The sequence below is a fragment of the Alosa alosa genome, chromosome 21, assembly GCF_017589495.1.
Source record: "Alosa alosa isolate M-15738 ecotype Scorff River chromosome 21, AALO_Geno_1.1, whole genome shotgun sequence".
Lineage (NCBI taxonomy): Eukaryota > Metazoa > Chordata > Actinopteri > Clupeiformes > Clupeidae > Alosa > Alosa alosa.
Window position 1 is genome coordinate 13513145 of NC_063209.1, and position 24767 is coordinate 13537911.

Consider the following 24767-nt stretch of genomic DNA (forward strand, 5'->3'; position numbering starts at 1 on the left):
ATGATCAAAGGGGAATTCACCTCTATAATATCAATTGCTCTTTCTGGAGCAGCCAGTCGTGTGGATGTGGCAGTGCCCCAGTTAGATTGAGTTGACCAGCCAAACCAGTTAAGCCCTCTCTGATAGGGCCGGAGAGTTTTTCCACTCTCTCTCTCTCTTTCTCTCTCCCCCTGTCTGTCGGTCAGTCTGGTGCCGGCCTAGTTCATGCTGTCTGCGGTTTCCCCTCTCTCTAACCCATCTGTTGGCTGGTCAGCTGTGGCCTGAGGGGGGAGGCTGACCTGAGGATGCGGCACAAACGCTCATCCAGAAGAGGTCACCTCGCCCAACCAGAGCCATCATGAGCAAGAAGGCCACTGACTCCATTGGTCTCTCTCTCTCTCTCTCTCTCTCTCTCTCTCTCTCTCTCTCTCTCTCTCTCTCTCTCTCTCTGCCTCTCTCTTTCTCTCTCTCTGCCTCTCTCTGCCCCTCCACATGTGGCTAGTACCACAGAAGGGGGACTGAAAGACCTGTCGGATTTTTGCACCACAAGGGTCACACACGACTGACCTGATTGGCTCATGCAATGGAAACCAGCACTTCAGCCGTGACTAATTCTTAACATTAAATTGGCTAGAGAGGAAATTGTGCTGCTATTCTTTCTCCATTATTGTACAGTTGCATATTTGTGTATTGTACAATTGTATATTTCCTTCATCTTTTTAAATCAACCACAGGAAGTCACAAATGCTAACCACAGATATTTAAAGCCCATTATAATGTGCTAAAACCATACAGAGTGAAAATGCTGATAGCCCTGTCTTTTTTGACCCTGCCAGAGGTGCCTGTAGCTGTTTGGGCAGGCAGAATGTTTTTGCAGCCTCTCAGCCTGAGGGTACACGGTATCGCCACTCAGCGCAAGCAAAGCCTGGCAGAGATATAGCTGCCCGATGGGCGCCACTATCTCCTCCTCTCGCCCGAAGGTCATCCAGGGTTGTGTTGCTGTCTGTCTGAAGTGGATATAGGAACAATTGTAGGGGGAGCTTTTCCTGTTGTCTCTCTCAAACAGAGTTGGAGGGAGATTCTTTGGGAGCGCAAAGATGGCCATATGGGACATATTTGGCTTGGTTTGCTCAGATGCAGTCTACAAAACTGCAGCAGAGCAGGCACTAAGTTGACAGGAAGCATCATGAGACTGCTACAGTTGGTCTACATCTGGCACACTTTTGCACACGTGTGAGTGTGTGGGTCTCCATTGCTTTAGAAATAATTTCCCCATCAAAAAGCACACCTTGACCAACACATTAGGGAAGTAATGTTAGTGAAGTTCTAGAAGTTCTGTGCTTTGAAAATGAGGAACAGGAGAACAATTTGTAATTGCAGTTGCAGTTTGCGGAAGAAAGTTTAATCAAACCTCAGTGCAGATGGCTGAATACAGTGCATACTTCTGAATGTCGCATAAGCACAGCCGTATTATCTTTTGCTGACAGAAAATTGACTCAGTTACTGTATACAGTGAAGACTGTGCTTATGATGAGCCTTATGACGTACCACTTCCTCTTGTGGTGCATGCACACTCTGAAGGCCCTCAATTCTCCTTTCTCTCTGCACATGCCTGCTTTGCTCACTTGCTATTGTGTTGCATGGTGCTTCCTCTTTCCACTGTTTCTTTGACTATAATCTATATCTTTGTTTATAATGACTCTTTTTGGGTATATGTTTCTTAACTTATGAAGCTGTGTGCATGGAATTTTCCACCCGTCTCTCTCTCTTTATTTTCTCTCTCTCTCTCTCTCTCTCTCGCTCTCTCTCCTTCTCTCTCCTTCCTGGATGCTGTTTGTCTTGGGCTGTCAGACAGTGAAGGGGACATATGGCAGGGAGATCAAATGATCGTTGCTCAAGCTGCTCCGCTGCACCCCCCATTCCCTCTCCTCAATCTCCATTCACCTTTCCAATGTCTCCTCGCCAGCTGCCATTCCCACCAGGGCCTTGGCACCAGCCCCTCGCCCCCACCAATGACCAATGGGAAGCCAGCATGCTGGAGACCACCACCCAATTGGATATCAGCAGAGATCAAAGGTGACAAAAATGAAAGCAGGAAGTAAGACTCTAACTAGCAGTGGCGGTGACGTGCCCGAGTGACGTTGCCCGAGTGACGTTGCCTGTGCGGGTTTCCCACCGCGTTCTTTCGCAGGTGTAGCAGCGGGCTCTGGACTGGGCTCAAACGGCAGTAAATGGACCTGGCGCGGCATGGGGACGAGATAATTAGCCTCTCGCCACGTACTGGGCCGGACCGATGACTGGTCTGACTCATCCCAAGTAGCCTGTGCTGTGATCTCCAGGGTCAACCACCAGAGCACTGCCAAGAGGCAGATTCAAGATGGTAATAATAACTCTAATAATAACTCCACCAAGTGAGCGAGGAGAACTTCACTTGCTTAGTGCCGTCTCTTGTGTATGCCGGCGATGGTGTAATTGCCCTAATGCACTGCTGAGCCAGCACACCCCCAGGCTCAGTGGAGGCATAAGGAGGAAAATGCAAAAAAGAAAAGAAAAAACAGAGTTCACACTGTCTTGCGTGGTGCTTTGCTGATGGGAGGTTACAGCAACTCGCATCCCAGGCTTGGAGACGTGTGAGATCACGGACTGTTTCCTCTCTGGGCACTGTAGAGGCTACGTAACTCTGTCAAGGAATGCATATTTGTGAATAAAGGTCTGTGTTCCCGATAAAAGGTGTTAGATGCAGTACTCTGTGTCTCTTGATCTCTCTCTGTCTCTATCTCTATCTCGGGACTCCCTGCCAACTCTCCCCCAGAATGATGGATGTAACCAGGCTGTCGATAGCACCTTGCGTGGGGGAGGAGAGGATTTTTACCTCCCTCTGCTACATTAAGGGTGCAATGCACCGTTAAATCAACCCAGGACCCTACACAGGGCTGTGGAAGAAGTGTAGAAGTGGGAGAGAAAGAAAGAAGGATGAAGAGAGACAAAGGGAGAGAGACGAAAGGAGAGAGGGAAGAAAAACTGACAGGCGGCTGCCCATGTCGGTAATAATGTCATGTGTCTGCAAGTGATGTGGAGCGGAAATGTGAGCTCTGTAGTAGTAATGTAGGAATATTGATTTAAGTAGCTCTGCCATCATGGCTGATGCCTGTGTAGAGAGGGCAAGGAGAACATTACTGACACGCACACACACACACACACACAGAGAGAGAGAGAGAGACAGACAGACACACACACACTGAATTAACACAATCTCACAGCAGTGGGTTTTGCATAGATCTGTGAATGCCACAACCTCATACTCAAAAGAAAATCACAAGGGATGGTTGAGTCATATTAGAGCCTGGCCTTCCGTTGACCTTGCCGCATTTTGAAGGGTAGGTGGTAGCGGAGCGGTGCACACAGACTCCACCTCAGCAGGGGTAACCGGGGGTCCTGTACCTGGCCAGACATGCATGACTCACTCCCTGCTGCTTATGCAACTCTTAATCACACAGTGCTCTCCCCCTCATCTCCTCGCCTCGCTAAACCTGCTCTGAACAAACACTGCTACTGGAGTCTGCAAGAGAGAGGGAGGGTGGGCAAGAAAGTGATAGATAGATAGAGAAAGGGATGATGATTGTGTGAAGCGGAGAAGGAAGGAGAGGAAGTCATCAGCTGTTGCACCAATTTAGAATTTTTTATTTATTTATTTATTTTCGGTGGAAAAGGTTTCTGCTTCAGAATATGTGAAGTAGACTATGTCATGCAGACTAATGATATATAGAGTATATGGTCATTGATAGATAATTGATTTGTGTCACAGATTCATTGGTCAGTTATGCATCAGAGTCCCACTCTTTTGAGTCACATTGTCATTTTAAGATGGCTTCCCTATCAGCCTGCACTCTGAAACATGAATTCCAAGCATGATGGGGGCATCCAACATCCAGGAATTCCAACCATTATGGGGGCAGCCGTGGCCTACAGCACTTCGGACCTGTAACCGGAGGGTTGCCGGTTCGAACCCCAACCAGTAGGCTCGGCTGAAGTGCCCTTGAGCAAGGCACCTAACCCCTCACTGCTCCCCGAGCGCCGCTGTTGATGCAGGCAGCTCACTGCGCCGGGATTAGTGTGTGCTTCACCTCACTGTGTGTACACCGTGTGCTGTGTGTGTTTCACTAATTCACGGATTGGGATAAAAGCAGAGACCAAATTTCCCTCACGGGATCAAAAGAGTATATATACTTATCCTTGAAAATACATGAAAATATAAGTACAGTTCTACAAGGTCAGCAGCTGAGCAAAGAATCAAAACTTTTCTGATAATGACCGACGGACAAGACATTATCCCTTATTTAAATGTTATCAGACCCTGTGGTCATGGTTCGAATTACGGGGGTATTGGCGGGGACCGACCCCCCTAGATGAGACTTGGACCCTCCCAAAAGGGATGAAAATAATAGTTTGGGGGGGTACTGAAAAAATAATAAAATGTAATGTTATCCAATATTGCATGTAATTAAATGCAGCATTGCCATAACATACCAACAATTCAGGATATAATCTAATGAAATGTGATTTTCAAACCCTCACCCCCATTGGACTGTACCATTTCTCTGGTACCTTCAGACTGTGTTGTTTGCTATTACTGACGAATTAAAACAAATGCACAGTGTAGGCTGCAAAAGCCTGATATGCGTATGGGTTAACAAGCAGTGGCCAACTGGCCATACATTTGTCTAATATTTCACTGCCTTTGTAACATACAGTAGTGATAGCCAACCTTAGAAAAATATTGAGTAGCAAGATCCCTATGGTTTAACCGTAGGTCTCCCTTCCACTCAGCAGCCACGACCATCGCTGCTGCTTAGCTTAAAAATCAGGCCTACAATCACACGCCATAGAAGGAGTTCCATAGATATACTGACACGGGAGAGGTTTAATGAGGCGATTTATTTATCATTTTGTGCAATTTCATTCTTAATGTCTAAATAAATGAGGGAATTTGCACTAATATTCAGGGAATTTCGCATGTAGATTAGTTGGTTCTCAACCTTTTTTAAGCAAATGCCCATACATCCATAATTGCAATGTTACCTGCAGTTAGTTTGAAACGCTACGTGAACATATAATAATCAATTGGACCTGAAATGTCTTTCCTCGTTGCCATTATTAGAGATCAGCCTTTCTTAAAAGCGTATTGCTGCACAAACGTTTTGTGATGTAACACCAGGCGCACAATGCACTAGGCTACATTATATGAAATGCCTTACGCTAAATAACGTGAAGATATTTGTTTTCCAGCCGTGAAGTCATTTATTTTTATTTGCTTTATGTTTGGTAGGCTTAGGCTATCCAAGAAAAACAAATCAAATGAACCAAAGGCTGGCCTTGTATTAGGCTAGGTGAACTTGGCTATTAAACGGGAGACTTTCTGTGGCCCATGTGTAAACAACTCTGGGTCTTAAATTTAAGCTGTATGTTTGCCATTTTCCATCCTATTGGTCTGTATGCATTTCCATGTTTGCATTGCACTATTTTTTGACTGTGGCGCACAATTTTACGCACGGTGCGCACCTTGAAACAGTGTTTACCCAAATTCAACCCTTCCCATAACGTGTAAGGTATATTGTGCTTGCTAGCATGATTAGTTTCTTTTAATTTGTCGGCCAGCCAGCCACGGTCATATGACCTACCGGTATATTTCGAAGGAAAATTGACTGTGAAATCATGCGTGTAAGCCTATGTAAAATGGAGAGTGACGTCACCAATCGAAATAGCTGTACCCCCCGAAGCTCACGGTATAATTCGAACACTGCCTGTGGTATTCATTAAGAATTCACAAACAACATATTTGTTGTGCCTGTGAACTTTCAAGCAGCTCTTTCATGTGTGTCAAAGACGATAGATGTTCAAACTCCACCACCCCCATCGCTGAACAAAAGATAGCACAGCTGAAACAGTTGAATCCGCCCACGTCTGGCATCATAGTGATGCTATCTCTTCCACAGGTGCCTGTCAGGCTCCCTCACCAAAGTCGATGCCTTTGTGTGAGATGTGAGATGTGAGATGTGATGGGGGTGGGGGGTGGGTGCAGGTGGGGGCCCTCCTACAGGCTGTGGTTTACCGGTTTCCCACTCCGTAACATTAGCACCCTTTGTGAATCTTCTTTTTTGTTTTAATTCTTCTGCTATTTCTTCGTCTTTATCTTCTTTTCCCGTCGTCTTCCTGCTGTACTTGTTTTGTTTTTTCCTCACAGCTGTAGTGTGGTGGCTTTGATCACCACCTCACAGGAGGCGTGTTGGTGTCTGTATGTGCTGCCTGTTGGAGCGCACATCACCTTGCATCAAGTTTTCTGTGGATTCTGCCACCTCGGTTTCTCTTGTACACCCACCCACACACACATAAACACACACACACATACACACACACACACACACACACACACACACACACACACACACATACACATACACATACACACACACACACACACACACACACACAGGCATGTACACACAGGCGAGTTACTGCTGAGCTGTTTCCCGTCTATGTGGGTGTAGGTATCACAGTAAGAATTGCAGTCTCACCGTGCGAGTGTTTTATTTTAGTGTGGGTGACTACACACGAGGGCCACAAGAAGAACAGAGGTGGGTGGGGTTTCAACATCTCATGGTGTTTGCCTGCGCATCTTCAAAATCACACTGGGCTACGTTGGTCTTAATGCCCAGCTGCACCTACTGGGTGTTTGGCTGGCGAGTTGAACAAATGACCGCATCCAAGCTTGCCCTAAATTGGTTCCCTGTTCGATGGAAATTAAAACACCACCCTTTGTGACACCACCCTTGTGACACCACCCTTTGTGACACCACTCCCTGTGCCATGCTGTTCCAGCCCATCAGATGAGTAGATGAGTATTGACGTGGCACCAGCAAGAGCTCGTAAGAGAACAGCACGGCCCTCCAGCACTTTCTGTTTTCCCAAATTAGAGGCCCACTCAGAACTGACCTGCCTTGGTTCTACATTAGAGTCTGTGTTATGTTTACGTTTTGAGTGAAGGTTGTCTGCTGAATATAAACAAAGTTCCCGGTATTGACAGCCTTTCTAGTTGATCTTAATGCTCTATTTGACACATGGTCAAATATAGTATAATAGATAAGGTCCAAAATTTCTCAGAAGTCCCCCCGTTTTGAATTTGTGGGACAGGTTTTGCTAAGCTTTTACTATGTTATCAACATAAAAAAAGCAATTTGAGGTTATGTCAGCTTATGTCCGTGACTCTGCAAAGACATTGTCCAGAGACAGGCTGCAGTCACTTTGATGTGACAAGAAGCTCCTTGAAGTAACAGTAAATTGATCCTGCTGACACCAGTGAGACAGGAGGAATGTAATCCACGTCAATTTCCTTAGAAGAGAGCTTATTACCATTCAATATTTATGTGGAATCCATCCGGACTGTTTCTCTCTTTGCCTCTCTTACTTTCTCCTTCTCGCATACACACCTTCTGTCTAGCTCCTGCTGACAGATTTGGAATCGACGTGCAGAATTAAATCGTGGAGAAAAAAAAACGTTGTAAACCATATCTCATTTGTCTACTTCTGTGCAATGCAGGTGTTTTTTTTGCTGTACTCTCCCCTCTCATCAAAGAACAGAGGGGTGAAAAAAGAGAATATAATTATGATATTGAATTTAATCTGGGCCAGAATCCAGGAGAGCTCAGCTACAGTACTTTGCCTTTGAGGCTGGTTCTGACCTCCAGGTATAAAAAGACACATTGCCTGCCTGTGTCTGTTTGTGTGTGCTTGTTTGTGTGTGCATTTGCGTGTGTGTGCATGAGTGTGTGTGTATGCATGTATAAGAGAGAGTGTGTCAGACCAGGTTGTGGTTTTTGGCCCCCACACAGATGGTCATTAAAGTCAAAGCAAAGGTGTGTTTCATAGAGGAGTCATCATTATGCACTAAATCATGTATTCATGGATTCTGAAGTAAAGCCTTTGAGGTTGAAGATACACGCACACACACACTCTCTCTCTCTCTCTCTAGGGTGTGCTAGTCAGTAGCTAACAGTCCTTCATCTTGTGTGCTTGGGTTGCTGCATGCCAGAGACTGAGGGCAGTGTGGTTTAGAAATGGTCAAAGATAACCACACACACAAAATCTGGGTCTCATTCTTATCTTGGTAGGAATGCATCAACATTTTTCTGCACGGTCACATCTACAACAGACTTACAGTGCCCTGCTAGATCAAAATAAACACAGAGGAAACAAATACAAACAAAGTCTCTCTCTCTCTCTCTCTCTCTCTCTCTCTCTCTCTCTCTCTCTCTCTCTCTCTCTCTCTCTCTCTCTCTCTCTCTCTCTCTCTCTCTCTCTCTCTCTCTCTCTCTCTCTCTCTCTCTCTTACACTTACACACACGCACACACACGCACGCAGTCTCATTCAAACAGACACACTGGGGGGTACATAAGCAAGCACACATGTTATCAAAGTCACACAACGTTCATCCAAAACAGACACACATAGTTATGGTGGCTTCTTTAGATACGCTTTAGTTACACCTTTAAAAGGTCAAGGAATCATAACGTTTCGCTGAATAAGTGAAGTAACACATGCAAAAAGACACAGATGTGCATGCTTACTATCCTTACACAGCAGTTTGCAGTCTGCAGTTCAAGTTGGAGAAAACAATGGATAAACTATTCAGACATACAGACAGTACATCTCAGTGACTATGCACTAATCATTGCCATTATATAGTGACACATTGACTGGTCCCCAGTAACATGCATCTCTCAAAGACCACACACACCCAATCAAAGGCCCCCTCAAGAGCCCCCCAGTCCAAGAGGTGGAGAGGCTGCCGAGCGGCACTTCATTGTGTCATGTTAAAGAGGCCGGCCGCCCTCGCTGGACAGGAAGCTATCTCTGGTCCATTATCAGGGGGGTGGTGGGGGGAACATGTGTTGGCCTGGTCCTCCCCGACAGAGCTGTAGCTCTTAGCGGTCAGCAGTTAAGGAGACCCAACCTCTGGAGCCATACATCAAGCACCTAATGATTTAGAGTGTGTGTGTGTGTGTGTGTGTGAGTGTGTGTGTGAGTGTGTGTGTGGTGGCGGCGGCCAATGTTGACCACATAAACATGCTTGGGTTTGTATGTATCTTTGGTCTCTCAGTGACCATATGTAGACACACACACACAAAATACACAAACACGCACTAAGCTGTAGGAATGGATAGCATCTGGTCCCAGTGTGAATTCTCTAGACTTTTGCTGCAGAATATGTCTGTGTTGATTTTAGAAGGTGTCCCTTGAAGGTTAGCTCTGACATGGGCACGATGCCACCATGCACCAGGGAAACACACACACACACACACACACACTAAGCTTCTCCAATTTACTCCACAACAACCACTTCTTTGCTACATCAAGCTGCCAAAACACATGAATGTTCTGTTTCTGGTTTTGATCAGCTCCAGAAAGTATGCATATGCGTGTGTGAACAAGTGTGAGAGTCTGTGCGTGTGCATGTATGTGTGTGCTAACTGGCATGTGCTACGTGCATGTGGCCAAATGGCTTTGTGAGTCGGGGTGTTGTCTTTTAATGTCTTGAGGGAAGCTGCTGAAACAAGCAAAAATTCCTCTCTCCTCTCCTGTCTTCTCCTCTCCTCTCGTCTCTTCCCCTCTCCTCTCTTCTCACTTTCCCTCTGTCTGCTCGGCCCTTCTCCCCTTTTAAAGACAATCAATTGCGTGACCTTGCCCCGGATGCTGATGGTTCCCCTGAGCAGCACAGGGGCCAGGGCTCTCATTGCTCTCCGCTCTCCACCACACAGCTGCCCAGCCTCCCCATCCATCTCGTTAAGTAGTAGACCATCAGTTTGCATAGCCCGCTCTTACCTGGAGTGACTTGATCATTTCCCTGGTAATGGATGGAACAAGGCTGGTGGCCGGGGGGGGGGGTTTGAGTATGTGTGCAGAGAGCTTGTCTTGTCTAGAACACTCAAGCACACAGTGACACCAGGAAAAGAAAGCAACAGGAATGCCCCCCTCCTTTTCTCCTCTTTGCTGCTCTCTTGTCATTCTCTTATTCATTTGCTTGTGCTCTGGCTTCCTTCCCGACGAGCAGCGTTTGTCAATCAGCTGCGTGCGTGTGCAACCCACAGGCACTGAAGGCACCAGTGCTGCCTCTCTCTCTGGGGACTTTTTTTTTTTTTTTTTTTTTTTTTTTTAGAAGTCACATTTATAATCAACCATGGCATGTATGAAATGTGTTTTACTTGTTCTGCGAAAGTGCTGTTATAAAACAAACATCACATTGGGATCACTCACATTTTCTCTTTCTTTTTTCCCTGTCTGTGTGTGTGTCTGTGTGTGTGTCTGTGTGTCTGTCTGTGTGTCTGTGTGTGTGTCTGTGTGTGTGTCTGTGTGTGTGTCTGTGTGTGTGTCTGTGTGTGTGTCTGTTTGTGTGTCTGTTTGATGCGCAGTGGTGGACCTACAGGGATGCTGTCAGAACACGCGCTTCGTGGTGCCTCCTCGCACCAGCCAGTGGGTGGCGCTGCTCCAGCGGGGCAAGTGCACCTTCAAGGAGAAGATCCTCAAGGCAGCTGCCTTCAATGCCTCTGCCGTCCTCATCTACAACAACAGCTCCAAAGAGGACACCGTCACTATGGCCCACGAAGGTAAGGCTGTGTGTACACACATACTGCTCTGATGTGGGCATAATGTCACCATGCACCAGAGAAACAAACACACACACACACACACACACTTAGGTACACTATTCCCATACACATGTATAAACACACACAATACACTCTCTTTGCCTTCCTGTCTTGCACCTCTCTCACAGATGCTTGCACATTCTCTTATAACAGACATTCGTGGTCACACAAAGTCTGTTTACCCGTAAGCAGCCTGCACTGGTCTCTCACTCTCCGCCCCAGTTATTAGTCTGTGGGCTCATAATATGACCCATGTCCTGTGGCATGCGGTCCATACCCATTCCTGTGTGATGATGGAAAAACATGTTGTCCTTCAAGCATTAAAAACACAGATTTAGGCCCCGGCCGTGGCGCAACTGGCTGGGGCACCTGCACCGTACGCCGGCGACCCACGTTCAATTCCCGCCCCGTGGTCCTTTCCGGATCCCACCCCCGACTCTCTCTCCCACTCACTACTGTCATTCTCCACTATCCAGTCGCATTAAAGGCATAAAAGCTCAACAAATATATATATATATATATATATATATATAAAAAACAGATTTATGCATTGTTCTTCTAAAATATAGCTTGCTTTTTGTAAATGCTATGGCTACATTTGGAAAACCACCCAGCACGATTCGGAGAAAGTAAAGGTCATTCACAGGCAATAGCCATATGGACATGACACTGCCCATAGGCCTCTGTGGCTCCCACACCCCAGAGATAAGGACTGATTCAGGACCTGTCCCGCCTGTCCCGCCAGCCACTAAAGTAATTAAAAGCAGAACAACAGCAGCTGCCAGGGGGTTGCTCTCGGTCCAGGCTGGGTGAAGTGGGGCTGCTGACTGGCAGAGGTCGGGCAAGGGTGTGAAAGTGCTGCTGCTGGTCAGGCAGGCGGCCTGGGACAGGTCAAGGCTTGTGTTCAGGAACGGAACTGTTTACTGTGGTGAAATTATGAAAGATAACGTAATATAAATCCCGAGTAGCCATTTGAGGTTGTGTGTGTGTGTGTGTGTGTGTGTGTGTGTGTGTGTTTGTGTTTGTGTTTGTGTGAGAGAGAGAGAGGGCAGTGAGAGGACGCTCATTCTGTAGGGACACGCTGAAGGTTACCACCTGTGTACATGTTGAAACGTAGCCACTAGATACACACCTACGCACACAAACACTCACACTGGAAACTGTGACGCAGAAGCAGCCCTCTGCTTTACACAGTTTTTTGAATGGCAGGAATCCCCCCATCTGCATTTAAGTGGCCCTTTCCCACGCACATGTCTCATACATAAATATGCCAGTTATGCACGTAGCTCGTAGTTCTAGCGAACCCCAATGGCTCTACTGTACATGTCCATACATGCTCTCGTGTGATGCATTCCACATGGCCATTGGTCTGCTTAGACAAGAAATCAGTGAAGCTTTCCACTCTTAGCACCCTGGACCATCACATGTGTGTGTCTTCACATACACACACACATAAAATTATCGACATAATATCTAAATGTCAAAGTAACCTCAAGAAAAGCACCCCACACACACACACACACACACACAAAGTAGGGATCTCCCCAAGGTAGCCAAGAGTGTTGTGTAAAAGCCTATCATGTGGCTAATAATGCATTAAGAATGAACGCGTGGCGGCAAGCCTAACTTAGCCAAGGCTAGCCTTATGTGATGCAGAGCTGAGGAGTCGGTAGGCGGTCAAGCTAGCTTTCCCCAGGAGGAGAGCGAGAAAGGGAGCGAGGGAGTAAAGGAGGCAGGGAAGGAGGGAGGAGAAGAAAGAGGGTAGGATGTGGAGAGAAGGAGTGAGTCATGAGGTGCGACAGCTCCATATCCACGGGATCGATGGGGATTTATAAATATAGAAAGACCCTATGACTAATTTAGAAGGTAATTTTCCTCTCGTGAACGGCGGCATTCAGAGAGAGAGAGAGAGAGAGAGAGAGAGAGAGAGAGAGAGAGAGAGAGAGAGAGAGAGAGAGAGAGAGAGAGAGAGAGAGAGAGAGAGAGAGAGAGAGAGAGAGAGAGAGAGAGAGAGAGAGAGAGAGAGAGAGAGAGAGAGAGAGAGAGAGAGAGAGAGAGAGACTTTGTTTGTATTTGTTTCCTCTGTGTTTATTTTGATCTAGCAGGGCACTGTAAGTCTGTTGTAGATGTGACCGTGCAGAAAAATGTTGATGCATTCCTACCAAGATAAGAATGAGACCCAGATTTTGTGTGTGTGGTTATCTTTGACCATTTCTAAACCACACTGCCCTCAGTCTCTGGCATGCAGCAACCCAAGCACACAAGATGAAGGACTGTTAGCTACTGACTAGCACACCCACATACACACAGACGGACCCGCATAACCTTCCAGTATTAACCCTCAGCTCAGTCCACTTGGCCCTGTTGACACTTATAACTTCACTTTACAATGAACTGGTCAGATTTGATGCTGTAAACTATCAGCAGCGGGGAGGGCAAAAGAAAGGGAAAGTGTCTACATCCTCGTGTTTGTCTGTGTCTGTGTGTGAATGTGAATAGTTGTTTGTGGATTTGTACATTTTAAAAGGTGTCTGTTTTGGATGAATGTTGAGCGATTTTGTTTACATTCATGTGTGCTTGTGTGTGTGTGTCTGTTTGAATGAGACTGCGTGTGCATGTGTGTGTGAGTGATCGTGATCACGATCGCGACTTTGTGTGTGTAAAATTGAGACTGTGTGTGTGTGTGTGTGTGTGTGTGAGGGAGGGAGAGAGAGAGAGAGAGAGAGAGCGATATCAGCTCGTCAGCATCTCTGTCCCTAGCTCACGCGGCAGTGACAGCTGCTGCTGAAGTGCTATCTCTCTGTCAGAGTCACAGACAGGTGAAGGTCGGCCCCGCGCTCCCTTCCCATTGGTCAGGTACACAGAGTGTTTGGTTGAGTCATCAAGGTAAGGTCAGCCAATCTGCTCCCAGCGCACAGCCTCCACACCTCTCCTCTTCTACTACGACGACACTCTCCCCTTTAAACGAACAGCCATTAAAGGCTACGTAAACGTAAACCAACCTTTGTCCACCCCATCCTTATTTTTTTTTTAGAAGTGGACCCCTAATTTGTCATGTTTTCATTCTGAAATTCGGCGGGGTGGAGGAGAGAAGCTCCAGTGTTGCGTATTGTGCCGTCATTCCGTGGGTTATATTTATCCCCTGGCGCGGTGGGACGTATCCTAATGGAAAGACAGACATCATTTAAAATGATGGGGAGCGTGGGCGGCCACAGCTGCCCCGTCCTCATTAGGCCATGCACGTTCTGCCAGAGCGCTTTGTGTAGGCAAGCGAGCAGTGAGATGCAGAAAACCTCAGACCTTCACAACATGGTACCACTTACATTCCTGACTGGAACATCCGTGGGATTGGATCTCAGACGAAGAGGCTCAAAATCTTAAATCATTTGGATAGTTTAAAAGCTGACACATGTCTCCTACAAGAAACTCATCTCTCAGAATCAGACTACACTCGTATCAAATCAGGACAATTTAATCACATTTTCTCAGCTCATTACAATACAAAACAAAGGGGAGTTTGCATTCTGATTAACAAAAGAATCTCATTCACCCATAACACCACCATCACAGACCCAGAAGGACGTTTTGTCATCATAAACATCTCAATTTACAATACCCCTGTAACAATTGCTAATGTTTATGGCCCTAATACAGACAACCCAGTTTTCTTTCAGAACCTCTTCACCTCCATCTCAACTCTATCTGGCTGTCCCATCATAATTGCAGGCTTACTTTAATACAGTGTTAGACCCCACAATTGACAGATCTGATCACTCTAAAAGCAAACGAATCTGGCAATCCACAAAAACAATAAAACAGTTCATGAGCGATTCTGGCACCCAGACTCCAAATGCTACTCTTTTTTCTCTCCGGTCCACCACTCCTATTCCCGTATTGATTATTATGACCGCCGTGCAGCGAAGCTGCGGTCATATAGGTTTAGTCAGATTTTTTAATTTATTTATTTTTTTTTTTCTTTTTAGCCCCAAATTTCCGTCAATGATTCCCGGGACACTGAAAGACCGGGTACACGAAACTTGGTGGACATTTAACCCCACATGGATAGCATGGAACCATCGTTTTTCGTTTTGATCTGTAGCCCCCGCTGAATTGGACCCCCTGAAAGGAGGGTAGGGCAGACACAGTTTTCTGTGAATATCTCGAAAACCGTAGGGTTTAGGAGGACCATTTTTTTTTTTGTATGTTGATCTCAAGGGGCCATGTCAACCCATTCCATAACCACTCATTTCATGTATAGCCACCTAGTTAAACACAAAAAGTAAAAATGAGGTGGTGTAATTGAAGGTATCTGTGACCTAACATAGTCAAAACTGCACAAAATTGGAAGTGTAGGATCATTATGACACCCTCTGTATGCACGCCAAGTTTTGTGGAATTCCGTTCATGGGGGCCACACAATAAATTAATTTATGTTACTATACACCAACTGGCCTGTAGGTGGCCGGAGACAGTTTTCTGTGAATATCTCGAGAACCGTAGGGCCTAGGAGGTCCACCTTTTTTTGTATGTTGGTCTTAAGGGGCATGTCAACCCATCCCATTACCACTTATTTCATGTATAGCCCCACCTAGTTAAAAATTAAAAAGCAAAAATTAGGTGTTTTCATCTCAATATCTCTGGCTGACAAGGTCAAAACTGCACGAAATTAAAAGTGTAGGATCATTATGACACCCTCTGAATGCATGCCAAGTTTTGTGTACTTTCGTTCATGGGGGCCTTACAATAAAATAATTTATGTGTACATTTAGTGACGCATACCAACAAGGATTCCCGGACACTGAAAGACCGGGTACACAAAACTTGGTGGGCATGTACCCCCACATGGATAGCATGGAACCGTTATTTTTCGTTTTCATCTGCAGCCCCCGCTGGACTGGACCCCCGAAAGGAGGGTAGGGCAGACACAGTTCTCTGTGAATCTTTTATGGTATGTTGGTCTCAAGGGCCCACATCAACCTGGCTCATAATCACTCATTTGTGATTTGCCCCGGTAAAAATGAAAATCAGTAGGATTAAAAGAAAGCCAAAATAAATATTCATCATCATCATCATGGCTGCATTTTCAGTATTGGCGAGAAGTAGTCGGTTGTCCACTAGATGGCGATCGTTGCAGTGAGACGTAATTTTGTTGGAAGTTAAAAGTGGGTTTGAAAAACAATGGACGCTTCATACAAGGACTGTAATTTACCGCAGCTTAACATCTAATAAGGATAGGACGATGTTCACATGAAGTGTAATTCCCATTTCTTCTTGAAGCCGAAATAAATCTGAGGATGTTTATCGGACATGCTTGGTTTTTACTGCAGGTAATGCGTTAATCTTGTAATATCAATAAGGACCTAGGTAATGTTACCGTTAAGCGTTGGTTGAGTGATGGAGGCATTTGATTTATTGCATTTGTAGAAAACTATAAATGCGGTTATACCAAGCAAATTGATAGCAGCACTGTTTGTATCTTTCGACTGTCATTTATTGCACGTGCTACAAAATCATTCTGTGCAATGGAAGATTTACCAACGCTACACCGGGTCTGATACAGTTTTGCCTATACATGCGAGAGACTGAGACGCCTGTTTATTTTGTTTTAAGTGCGTGCAGGGTGTGAGAGGGGGAATCGATGTGCTTTGATTACAGCTTGGTAGTTGTAGTCTGTGAAATTAAAAAAGCACGTGTGTGTGAAGTATCCAAACAATGACACCTTCATTTCATTATGGCTGCTTTAGCAAAACACCTTAAGCTACTGTGTAGTGGGTCCCATTTAGAAGTGGCTACTTCATTCGCTTTCCTTTGACTCATGGAGCTGCGTGAATGTTATTACAACTTTTCGCCACCATATGACAGTTTAAGTCCGGCTTGATACTGTAAGGCGAAGCCATTGGTTTCAAAAGGAGATTTTATTTGTGTCGCCAGCATAGCCTATTGACAATTTATGTTGTCAATAGGCCTACCTTATAATCCTACCTGTAGCTTAGGGAAGCTAACAACTTTCTATTAGGATCTAGTTTGTTAGTTACCGCTTTTGTCATAACTCCCTGATGCATTTTTGCATTTAGAATAGCCAGAGCGTGTATATCTCAATCGGAAAAATTAAACAATATCGGTGCCTATGGACTAGGCTGGGTGAACCCAGCCTGATCTGCCCGCTATTTATTTTTTGATTTCTTAAAAGATTGAGCTTGGTCTGATGAAAGCCAGACTAGCCATGGACCTCAGTTAAACAATGCAAGGGAACATGAATCAGCCTATATTTGCACTAACAATAACGGACAAAAGCTTTTCAACTTTGGCCCGTTAAAATGTGTATGAACAGTCTAGCGACGCATTTCATCAAGGCCCATTTGGACATGTCAGTTATTTGCACCACTGGTTAGATGTAAAACAGCATTTCGTTTCAGACTAGGCTACTGTTACTTAATTTGTGCATTAACAATAACGTTTCAGACTACTGTTACTTAATTTGTGCATTGACAATAAAGTATTACATGAACTAAAGATGACTAAAATCTTATGTAGAAGAAGAAACATTCACAAAAAATCCATCCATCCAAAAATGACCTTTGTTTTTGATAGCTGTTGAAAACGGCATGGAACTGACAGAGATGTTTTTGTTTAAAAATACATAAAAAATAAATAAATAACATTATGCTGATACCTTTTGCTTTTCCTAAATACAATGTGGCCTACAGGTGTAAGTGACCTTTCATCAATCCAGTTGCAATGGATGAACTGTGATGAACTGCCCTACTTGTGATTGTTTAGAGATTTTAAAGGTTTTATAACAATTCTACATCTTCTTTGGCTATTCAACAATCTATTCACCTTTTTTTAGCACCAGTAGGGTACTTTCTGTGCAGCCGCACACACACACTCAGGCATGCCAAACAAGCATACACAAAAGTTTCAAGAGTGGGGGATGGAGTAAAATATGGAGACAAATTGAAGTGTGATTTATTTTCGCGGAACGGATGTACAGGACTGAGCGGCGGTCATATTTTGTACCGCTATGCGGTACATCTAGTTTTCTAACCAGCAACTCTATAATGAAAAATATCTCTGATTCAACAATTCATCCCATAGTCATTAGCGATCATGCCCCAGTTACAATTAAATGGAACATAACTAACCAGCAGCAACCATCTAGCAAATGGCATTTTAATATATCCCTCTTACAAGACCCAAATTTCATCAACTTTGTTGGGAGAGAGTGGGCATTCTTTCTAGAAGTGAACGACTCCCCTGAATCATCTCCTTCCCTTCTGTGGGAAACAGGAAAAGCAGTACTCAGAGGAAGAATCATCTCATATTCAGTATACAAAAAAGAAGGAAAAAGAACAGGAAGTAGAACTCAACAATAAAATTAAACCGTTAGAAGAAACCAATGCAAGCAACCCAACTGAAGAAACACAGGCAAAACTTAGGAAACATAAATTCAAACTCAATGAAACACTCAATAAACACACTCAATTTATGGCAGGAAAACTTCCACCATAGCAATAATCAGGTAAATACTTAGCAAATCAAATTCAACGTAACAAAGAAAAATCAGCAATCCCAGTCATAAAGAACTCGGCAGGGAAGCTAACCAGTTCACCTAAAAAAAAAACATGTTTTTTACCAGTTTTACAATAAACTATATTCTTCAGAAATAAACCCCAACCAGGAATTCATAGACTCTTTCCTAAACAGCATCAAATTACCACAACTCATTGAGACCCAAATAAATAACCTACCATCCGCACCCCCAGACCCCCTTCTTGTCATTCCGGTCATCAATTTCATCCCTGATAATCATATCTGTAATCATCCTGGACGCAAATCATCCTTAGCCTTTCTGTTATTAATGTTATGTGTGTTAATAAGCCATGTCAATGTGATGTCTTGTTAAGTTACAGTATGTGTTTGTGTAATGTACATCTGTTTGTCCGATGTAGCATTCTTGTGCATGTCGTTGTAGTGTTGCATTTTCTGTAATGTCAATGGTGTTTGCAATAATTAAAAAAAAAAGAAAAAAATAAGAAAAAAGATGACGGGGGCAAGCTGGTGGCTCTGCATCTCCCATTGCCAAAGAACGAGAACATTATTTAAGAATATATGAGTCATGGGTGGGGGATTGGTTAGCTTTAATGTTGCGTGTGTGTGTGTGGGTGTGGATTTGTGGTTTTCTGTGTGTGTGGATTTGTACTGTAGTTTTCTCTGTGTGTGCGTGCGTGTGTGTGTGCGCTCTGCCACCATACAAGTATGTGTATTGGTGTTTTTTTTATTATGTGCGTCTCCGCACACATGCAGTGTGCGCATGGCTGTGTCTGTTCAGTGGGCACAGGGACATGGGGACAGCAGCTGTCCAGCTGGGTGTGTTAGCAGCAGTGTGCGCCAGGGCAGCGCGGGCCGGTCATAAAGGTAATGATTTATGGGGATGTCAACAATCTGCCGGCCAGTTGTTTTGACTAGCTGTGATTCACAATCGATCCCCATGGCCATACAGGCCATAAATGCATGTGGTTCCAGGTAAATCTTTGTGGATGTAGGTTTGAGAGAGAGAGTGTTTAAGTGAGTCATGAAGGCACATGTAAGTTTATGTGGGTACAAAGTATATGAGTAAGCAAATTTGCCACCAAGGTATCAAGATATTTATCTTAGAATCAATACCTTTATCAATTTTCTTATCAATATACAGCATTCGTCAGAGCATTCCTCTATTTGCTCTGCAGTAAATTAGCTTTTATGACATTTAGATCAAACTTGATCTTGTTAACTCCTGTCACTTCTATGGTACCATGTATGGATGTTTAATGAAGAGCATAGTGTCATAACTGACTCCATATAGACAGCTGAGTGTCAGTGTGGGTTGGTTTCGCTCCTCTTGGAGGAAACAGTCTTTGCAGTCATTAAGGCAAGACCCAAGACAGAATGACTAATATGGACAAAGTAATGTAATGTGATAGAGCTGGGTACTACTGACAATAATCCGAATGCACCATTTCCACATTTGGTCTGTGGAGCTATTTTTGAAGCGACGACATGCCCTCGAGTGCTAGTGTTGATGTTAGAATAGCCTCACGATTCAAAAGGCCTGGAACAAATTATTTCATCACTGCCCCCTCATAGTCATCATTTTATGAGACGCTGCTGTCATTGTTATGGACCACCGTCCAGGAGTGCTGTTGTGCTGCAGCTATGGATGTGGCAGCCTCTGTGTGCAGTGCTGCAGAGGGTACTGTGCTCGTCGATGAAAATGCAATTTGCAAAGCCACCCCCACCAACCCCTAATTCCCAATGGAAGCAGACCTGTAGATCCAACCTCACCAATGTCAAAGCTTTGCTGCCAAGCACACTCTCTCCTCTCTCCCCTTCAACCTCAGGCTCCGTTGTACCATCTACACCCCCCCTACCAACACACACACACACACACACACACACACACACTCCATCCTCCATCTGCCCACCCTCTTCTGTTTGTCAGTCAGTACAACACAAAGGTGCCCCGCATCACATCACCCCCCTCCACACACACACACACACACACACACACACACACACACACACACACACACACACACCCACTCATCTCCCATAGCGCCCACTGGGAGATTAGCCCAAACTGCTGAGTCATGTGTCTGTGGTCTAAAGGGCACCTTAAAGGGGCTTTCCTCTGAAAAAAAGAAAAGATCAATCTTTAATCTTTAATGACTTCACCTCCCTGTATTTTAAAAGCACACCAAGGTGCTGGCGAGGAAAATGTGCGAAATGCCCCAGGTTATCATAATGACACGCGGGATTGACAGAAACAAGTAAAATATGTAAATGCTAAAAGACCGAGGGGGCGAGGATGGGAAGATTCTGGAAGATGGATGTGGTGCAGTTCATGAATCAAAGCACATGTGGGGCGGGGCATGAGGGAGAAGGCCTGCCCCTCAGGCTCTGATCTCCATGGCGCTCTTCCGATGGCATCGGGCTCGCCGGGTGCCATCGGAGGAAGCAATCTCTTAGCGATGCCCTTGGAGTCAAGCAACATGCAGCCTTTGCCAGCATTTAATCTGGCAGGCCTCTCCTTAGGGAGGGAGGGTTCCTGTGCTTATATGCTTCATTCAGACAGATGACTTACATCCAACATGAGTGAGAGAAGGAGCAAGAGAGATCTGGACAGATTTGTTTCAAGAAGCTCATAAGCTTTCTGTGGCTTTCTGTGGCTCCTATTCTAAGTGACTATCTTTGTTTACAATTTACCAAACAGCACTTAATATTTTTCCAAGTGTGTTTGAAATGTGCAAGTCTATGAGTACAAATATTTGTTCTTGTAGCAGGTTGTATACAAACGGTATCTGTTCTATGGCAACTCCTCGGAGCATGCAGACCTACAGTCCATAGACATTCCTGCACCTCCACCTCCACACCCCTCCCTGTCTGAGTCCAGTACCAAAAGCGTGGATGTCAGTTAGCCACGCTCCGCTGGGTCTCACCGGCCGCTTCCCTGCGGTGATGTAGAGCTGTTGTTCCGGGCCGCGACGTGGATGGAGACAAACGGCGTGGTATGCGTCCCCTGCCGGCCTCATCCGTCACCAGCGGAGCGAGGCGGACTGTCCCCGCTACGCCCTGCTGTTCCCTGCTGACGCGGCGCTTTCTCTCCCTCGCCCTGGGTCAGCCAGGTGAGATCCTCACAGCTCCCGGAGCGTCCTCCTCCTGCTGTCATCCCTTGGGTCGTAGGCGCGTGTCCCTTCCCAAGCGGATTAGTCCGTGTGACTTTACAAATGTTACTCGACAAACATTATATTACAATGAAACTGCAATAAGGATAATAATGTGGCAGTTGCCTTCTGCACCTCTGTTCTCTCTCCTTCTCTGGTTCTCTTCTGGCTCTGAATCTGTCTCTCTCTGGTCTGCCAATGGCTGCAGTAACCTGAACACCTTCGCACCCGACACCTCTCTTCTCACTCTTTCCACACGCTTCGTCCTTGCACTCCGTAACCTTTGCATTTACTCGATGTTACGACTGAGCTGCATGTCTAACTGTTATTCCTAACTTCACACCAACAATACTAATGAGCAGCGTTGTAGTAGTTGAAGCTAGCTGAGATGAGACTATTTCTCCTCTTTCCCTCCCTAGCTCCCTCCCATTTTGTGATCTGTTGTGAAACACTCATCATCCTGTTGCTTGCAAGCATTGGGGCTTACTGCTGCCATTTGTTTGTTAATTTTGACGCCTTAGCCGGTTATCTGTTAGTAGTTTTTTTTTTTTTTTTTTAAGTTGTGCCCTGTGTTGTAGCAGACCTTGAGCTGTGCCCAACTCTTCACAAGTTTGAGATTCAATGGCTCATACTGGTAAATGTCTTTTGCATTATATAACAGCAGCTTTAATGACAGTCTTAATGTCTCCACTAATCTCGCCGACATTGCAAGACAGCTGGAGAGTCCGGGAAGCAGTTGTTGGTTGGAATTCAATGCATGATTTGTAAGCCTTTGAAAAAAAAATAGTCCATCCTGAAGCTTTTTCCCCCAACAAGCACATGGAGAGCTTGTACTGGAATTCCTTGACGGCATGGATTCCTTGATGACTCGTCTGTTCTCCCATCTCTAAATGGCCTCTTCTTAAGGATACTGTTCTGCAAATACACTCTCTCTGTTATTTCCGATTAACTACTGTGATGGCACCAAGGTGCCGTTGCGCTGGCAGAATCCGTTATCTCCGAACTCCTTTACCCCCTCCATGCGCTTGCAGACATTAAGGACAGATCACAGGCGGTGGCCAATTAAATTTTAAGACCCATTTCATGTGACGCATCAAAAGCACACTGCCGCCAAAACAGGGCTGCCTTGGTCGTCTCAAAGACGTGAATTAGCACGAGAATCAGCCTTGGTGTCCTAACTTGTTACATTCTTCAGTCTACAACACGAGACCACATGCACTACATGCACAGGTCTCAGATGACTCTGGCTTACTAGGCCTACTTGTTTAGGCTCTAATTGGCTTGGCAGTCTCTGCTTTAATTAAGGTATCATATAACCCTTGGAGACTTTGGGACAATGCCACCATGGCCCGTGGCAGTGGAACATGGAACAACAGAAACCTTTGTGTACTGTACCTAATGTTATACACAGCCAGCAATAATGGATGTCTAAAGCTTAACTGTGTGTGAAAGTCATAAGATCAGAGGGTGTGTGTGTGAAGTCGAGAATGATTAATGATTATAGAATGGTTGACTTGCATAACTTGCATTAAAGAAAAATAATGATTGAAGTACACTGGAGAGTAATGTTGGTTTGATCATTATAATCTGTCTATCCCAACACTGTCTCTATTCCAAAGCACTTATCTAAGAAAGCTTCCATTGCTCTGTTGTCCAGTCAGTTAATATTATGGTGGTTTTGTTGATAAATGTTTATTGGATGTGAAACGACACACATCCTGCGTACCGGTACCTACACAGCTTTCCTCGTATTTGTCCCGGTGACGTCGTGCCTCCAGATCAATGGGCGTGTATGACTTAAGGTGCCGCCAGGGGAAATTAGATTGCGCCTGTCCTGCGCTTATCAGTCTTGGCCGACCTTGGCGTTTTTCATCGGTGTGCGTGCGCTTTGGCACCCGTCGGAAAATAGCACCACCGACGGCAGCAGCAGCAACAGCATCGTCGCCAACGTCACCACATCTGCATCCGCCAGCAGTAGCCCTGCAGTCAGCCCCCCCAAGAACACACACACACACACACACACACACACAAACACACTCTCACACCCTACTCCCTCTTTCACAACACATTTTCTCCCCATTCCATCTCCCTAAAAATAACAGCTGTTCTATTACCCAGCCCCTGTTAGTCATTCGCTCATGTAAGTGCCCCGTTCAGCACTTTTGTTTTGTTGCTGGTGATTTTATAACCAGTCTTCCCTCTGGACCCAGCCGAAGGAGCCTGTCAGCCTGAGATGAGGGCAATCAGTGTTTGCTTGGCAAAGGGGGAGGCAGCGGGGGCTGGTGGGCATCAGCAGGAGGGAGGGAGGGAGGGAGAGAGAGAGAGAGGGGGAGTGTTTGGCGCTCAATGGGAGCCTGAGCTCAGATCAGCATGCGCCATCCAATATTTATCTGGGCTTGTTCTCTAATGCCTGCCACCATGCCACGGCCCTGTGTGCCAACGGCCCAATATTAAATAGGTTAGTTTCCCCGTGAGGGCAAGATGAACTCTGCCTGAAGTTTGATCGGAGGTGAACAGATAAGCTGTGTGTGTGTGTGTGTGTGTGTGTGTGTGTGTGTGTGTGTGCGTGTGTGCGCAAGGGGAAAAAGGGTTAGCCAATAGTAATCTACCCTCTAGGAATTAGTGTTTGTATTTGTGTGGTAGGCTAGATATGTGTGTGCCTAATCAAATGAACATTGTGGTAAATTAACTGCCTTCTTTTTCCTGGCACACGTGTGGCTGTGTGCAGGTGTGTTTCTGTGTCAGTGGGTACACATGTATGTGCGTCTGCGTATATGTGTGGGTTTGTGTGCATGTGCGTATGTGTGAGGGTGTGTATTGTGCATGTGGAAATGTGTGTGGCTTTGTGTGTGTGTGTGTGTGTGTGTGTGTGTGTGTGTGATTTTGTATGCTGTGTGGCAGTTTTGTGTTAGTCAGTGGGTTAATTTTTCTGTTTCCCATCTGTTCACTCTCTTTGCCACCTTCTCTCTCTCTCTCTGTCTCTCTCTCTCTCTCTCTCTCTCTCTCTCTCTCTCTCTCTCTCTCTCTCTCTCTCTCTCTCTCTCCCTCCCCCTCCCCTCAGGCACGGGTGACACGGTGGCGGTGATGATCACCGAGTCGTATGGAAAGGAGCTGCTGTCGCTGCTGGAGCGAAACCTGACTGTGCTGGTGTCTGTGACGGTGGGCTCGCGCGGGCCGCCCAAGAACATCAACCGCGGCTCGCTAGTCTTCGTCTCCATCTCCTTCATTGTGCTCATGATCATCTCGTCTGCCTGGCTTATCTTCTACTTCATACAGAAGATCCGCGACACCAACGCGCGCGACCGCAGCCAGGTGTGACCCGTAACCTACACAACACTTCCACTTCCTGTTCCCACGTCTGATTGTCTGATATGGCTCCACAGG

The 24767-nt window shown here is 45.6% G+C and overlaps 1 protein-coding gene across 4 annotated transcripts in view; it reads left to right on the forward strand.

Moving 5' to 3' along the window:
• Window positions 1–24767, forward strand: part of rnf130 (ring finger protein 130) — a 52099-nt gene that overhangs the window by 3198 nt on the left and 24134 nt on the right. For all 4 annotated transcript variants that reach the window (XM_048230942.1, XM_048230939.1, XM_048230941.1 and 1 more), the window contains exons 3-4: window positions 10444–10638; window positions 24445–24695. In XM_048230942.1, the coding sequence (XP_048086899.1) occupies window positions 10444–10638; window positions 24445–24695 (446 nt within the window). The remainder of the gene's footprint in view (window positions 1–10443; window positions 10639–24444; window positions 24696–24767) is intronic.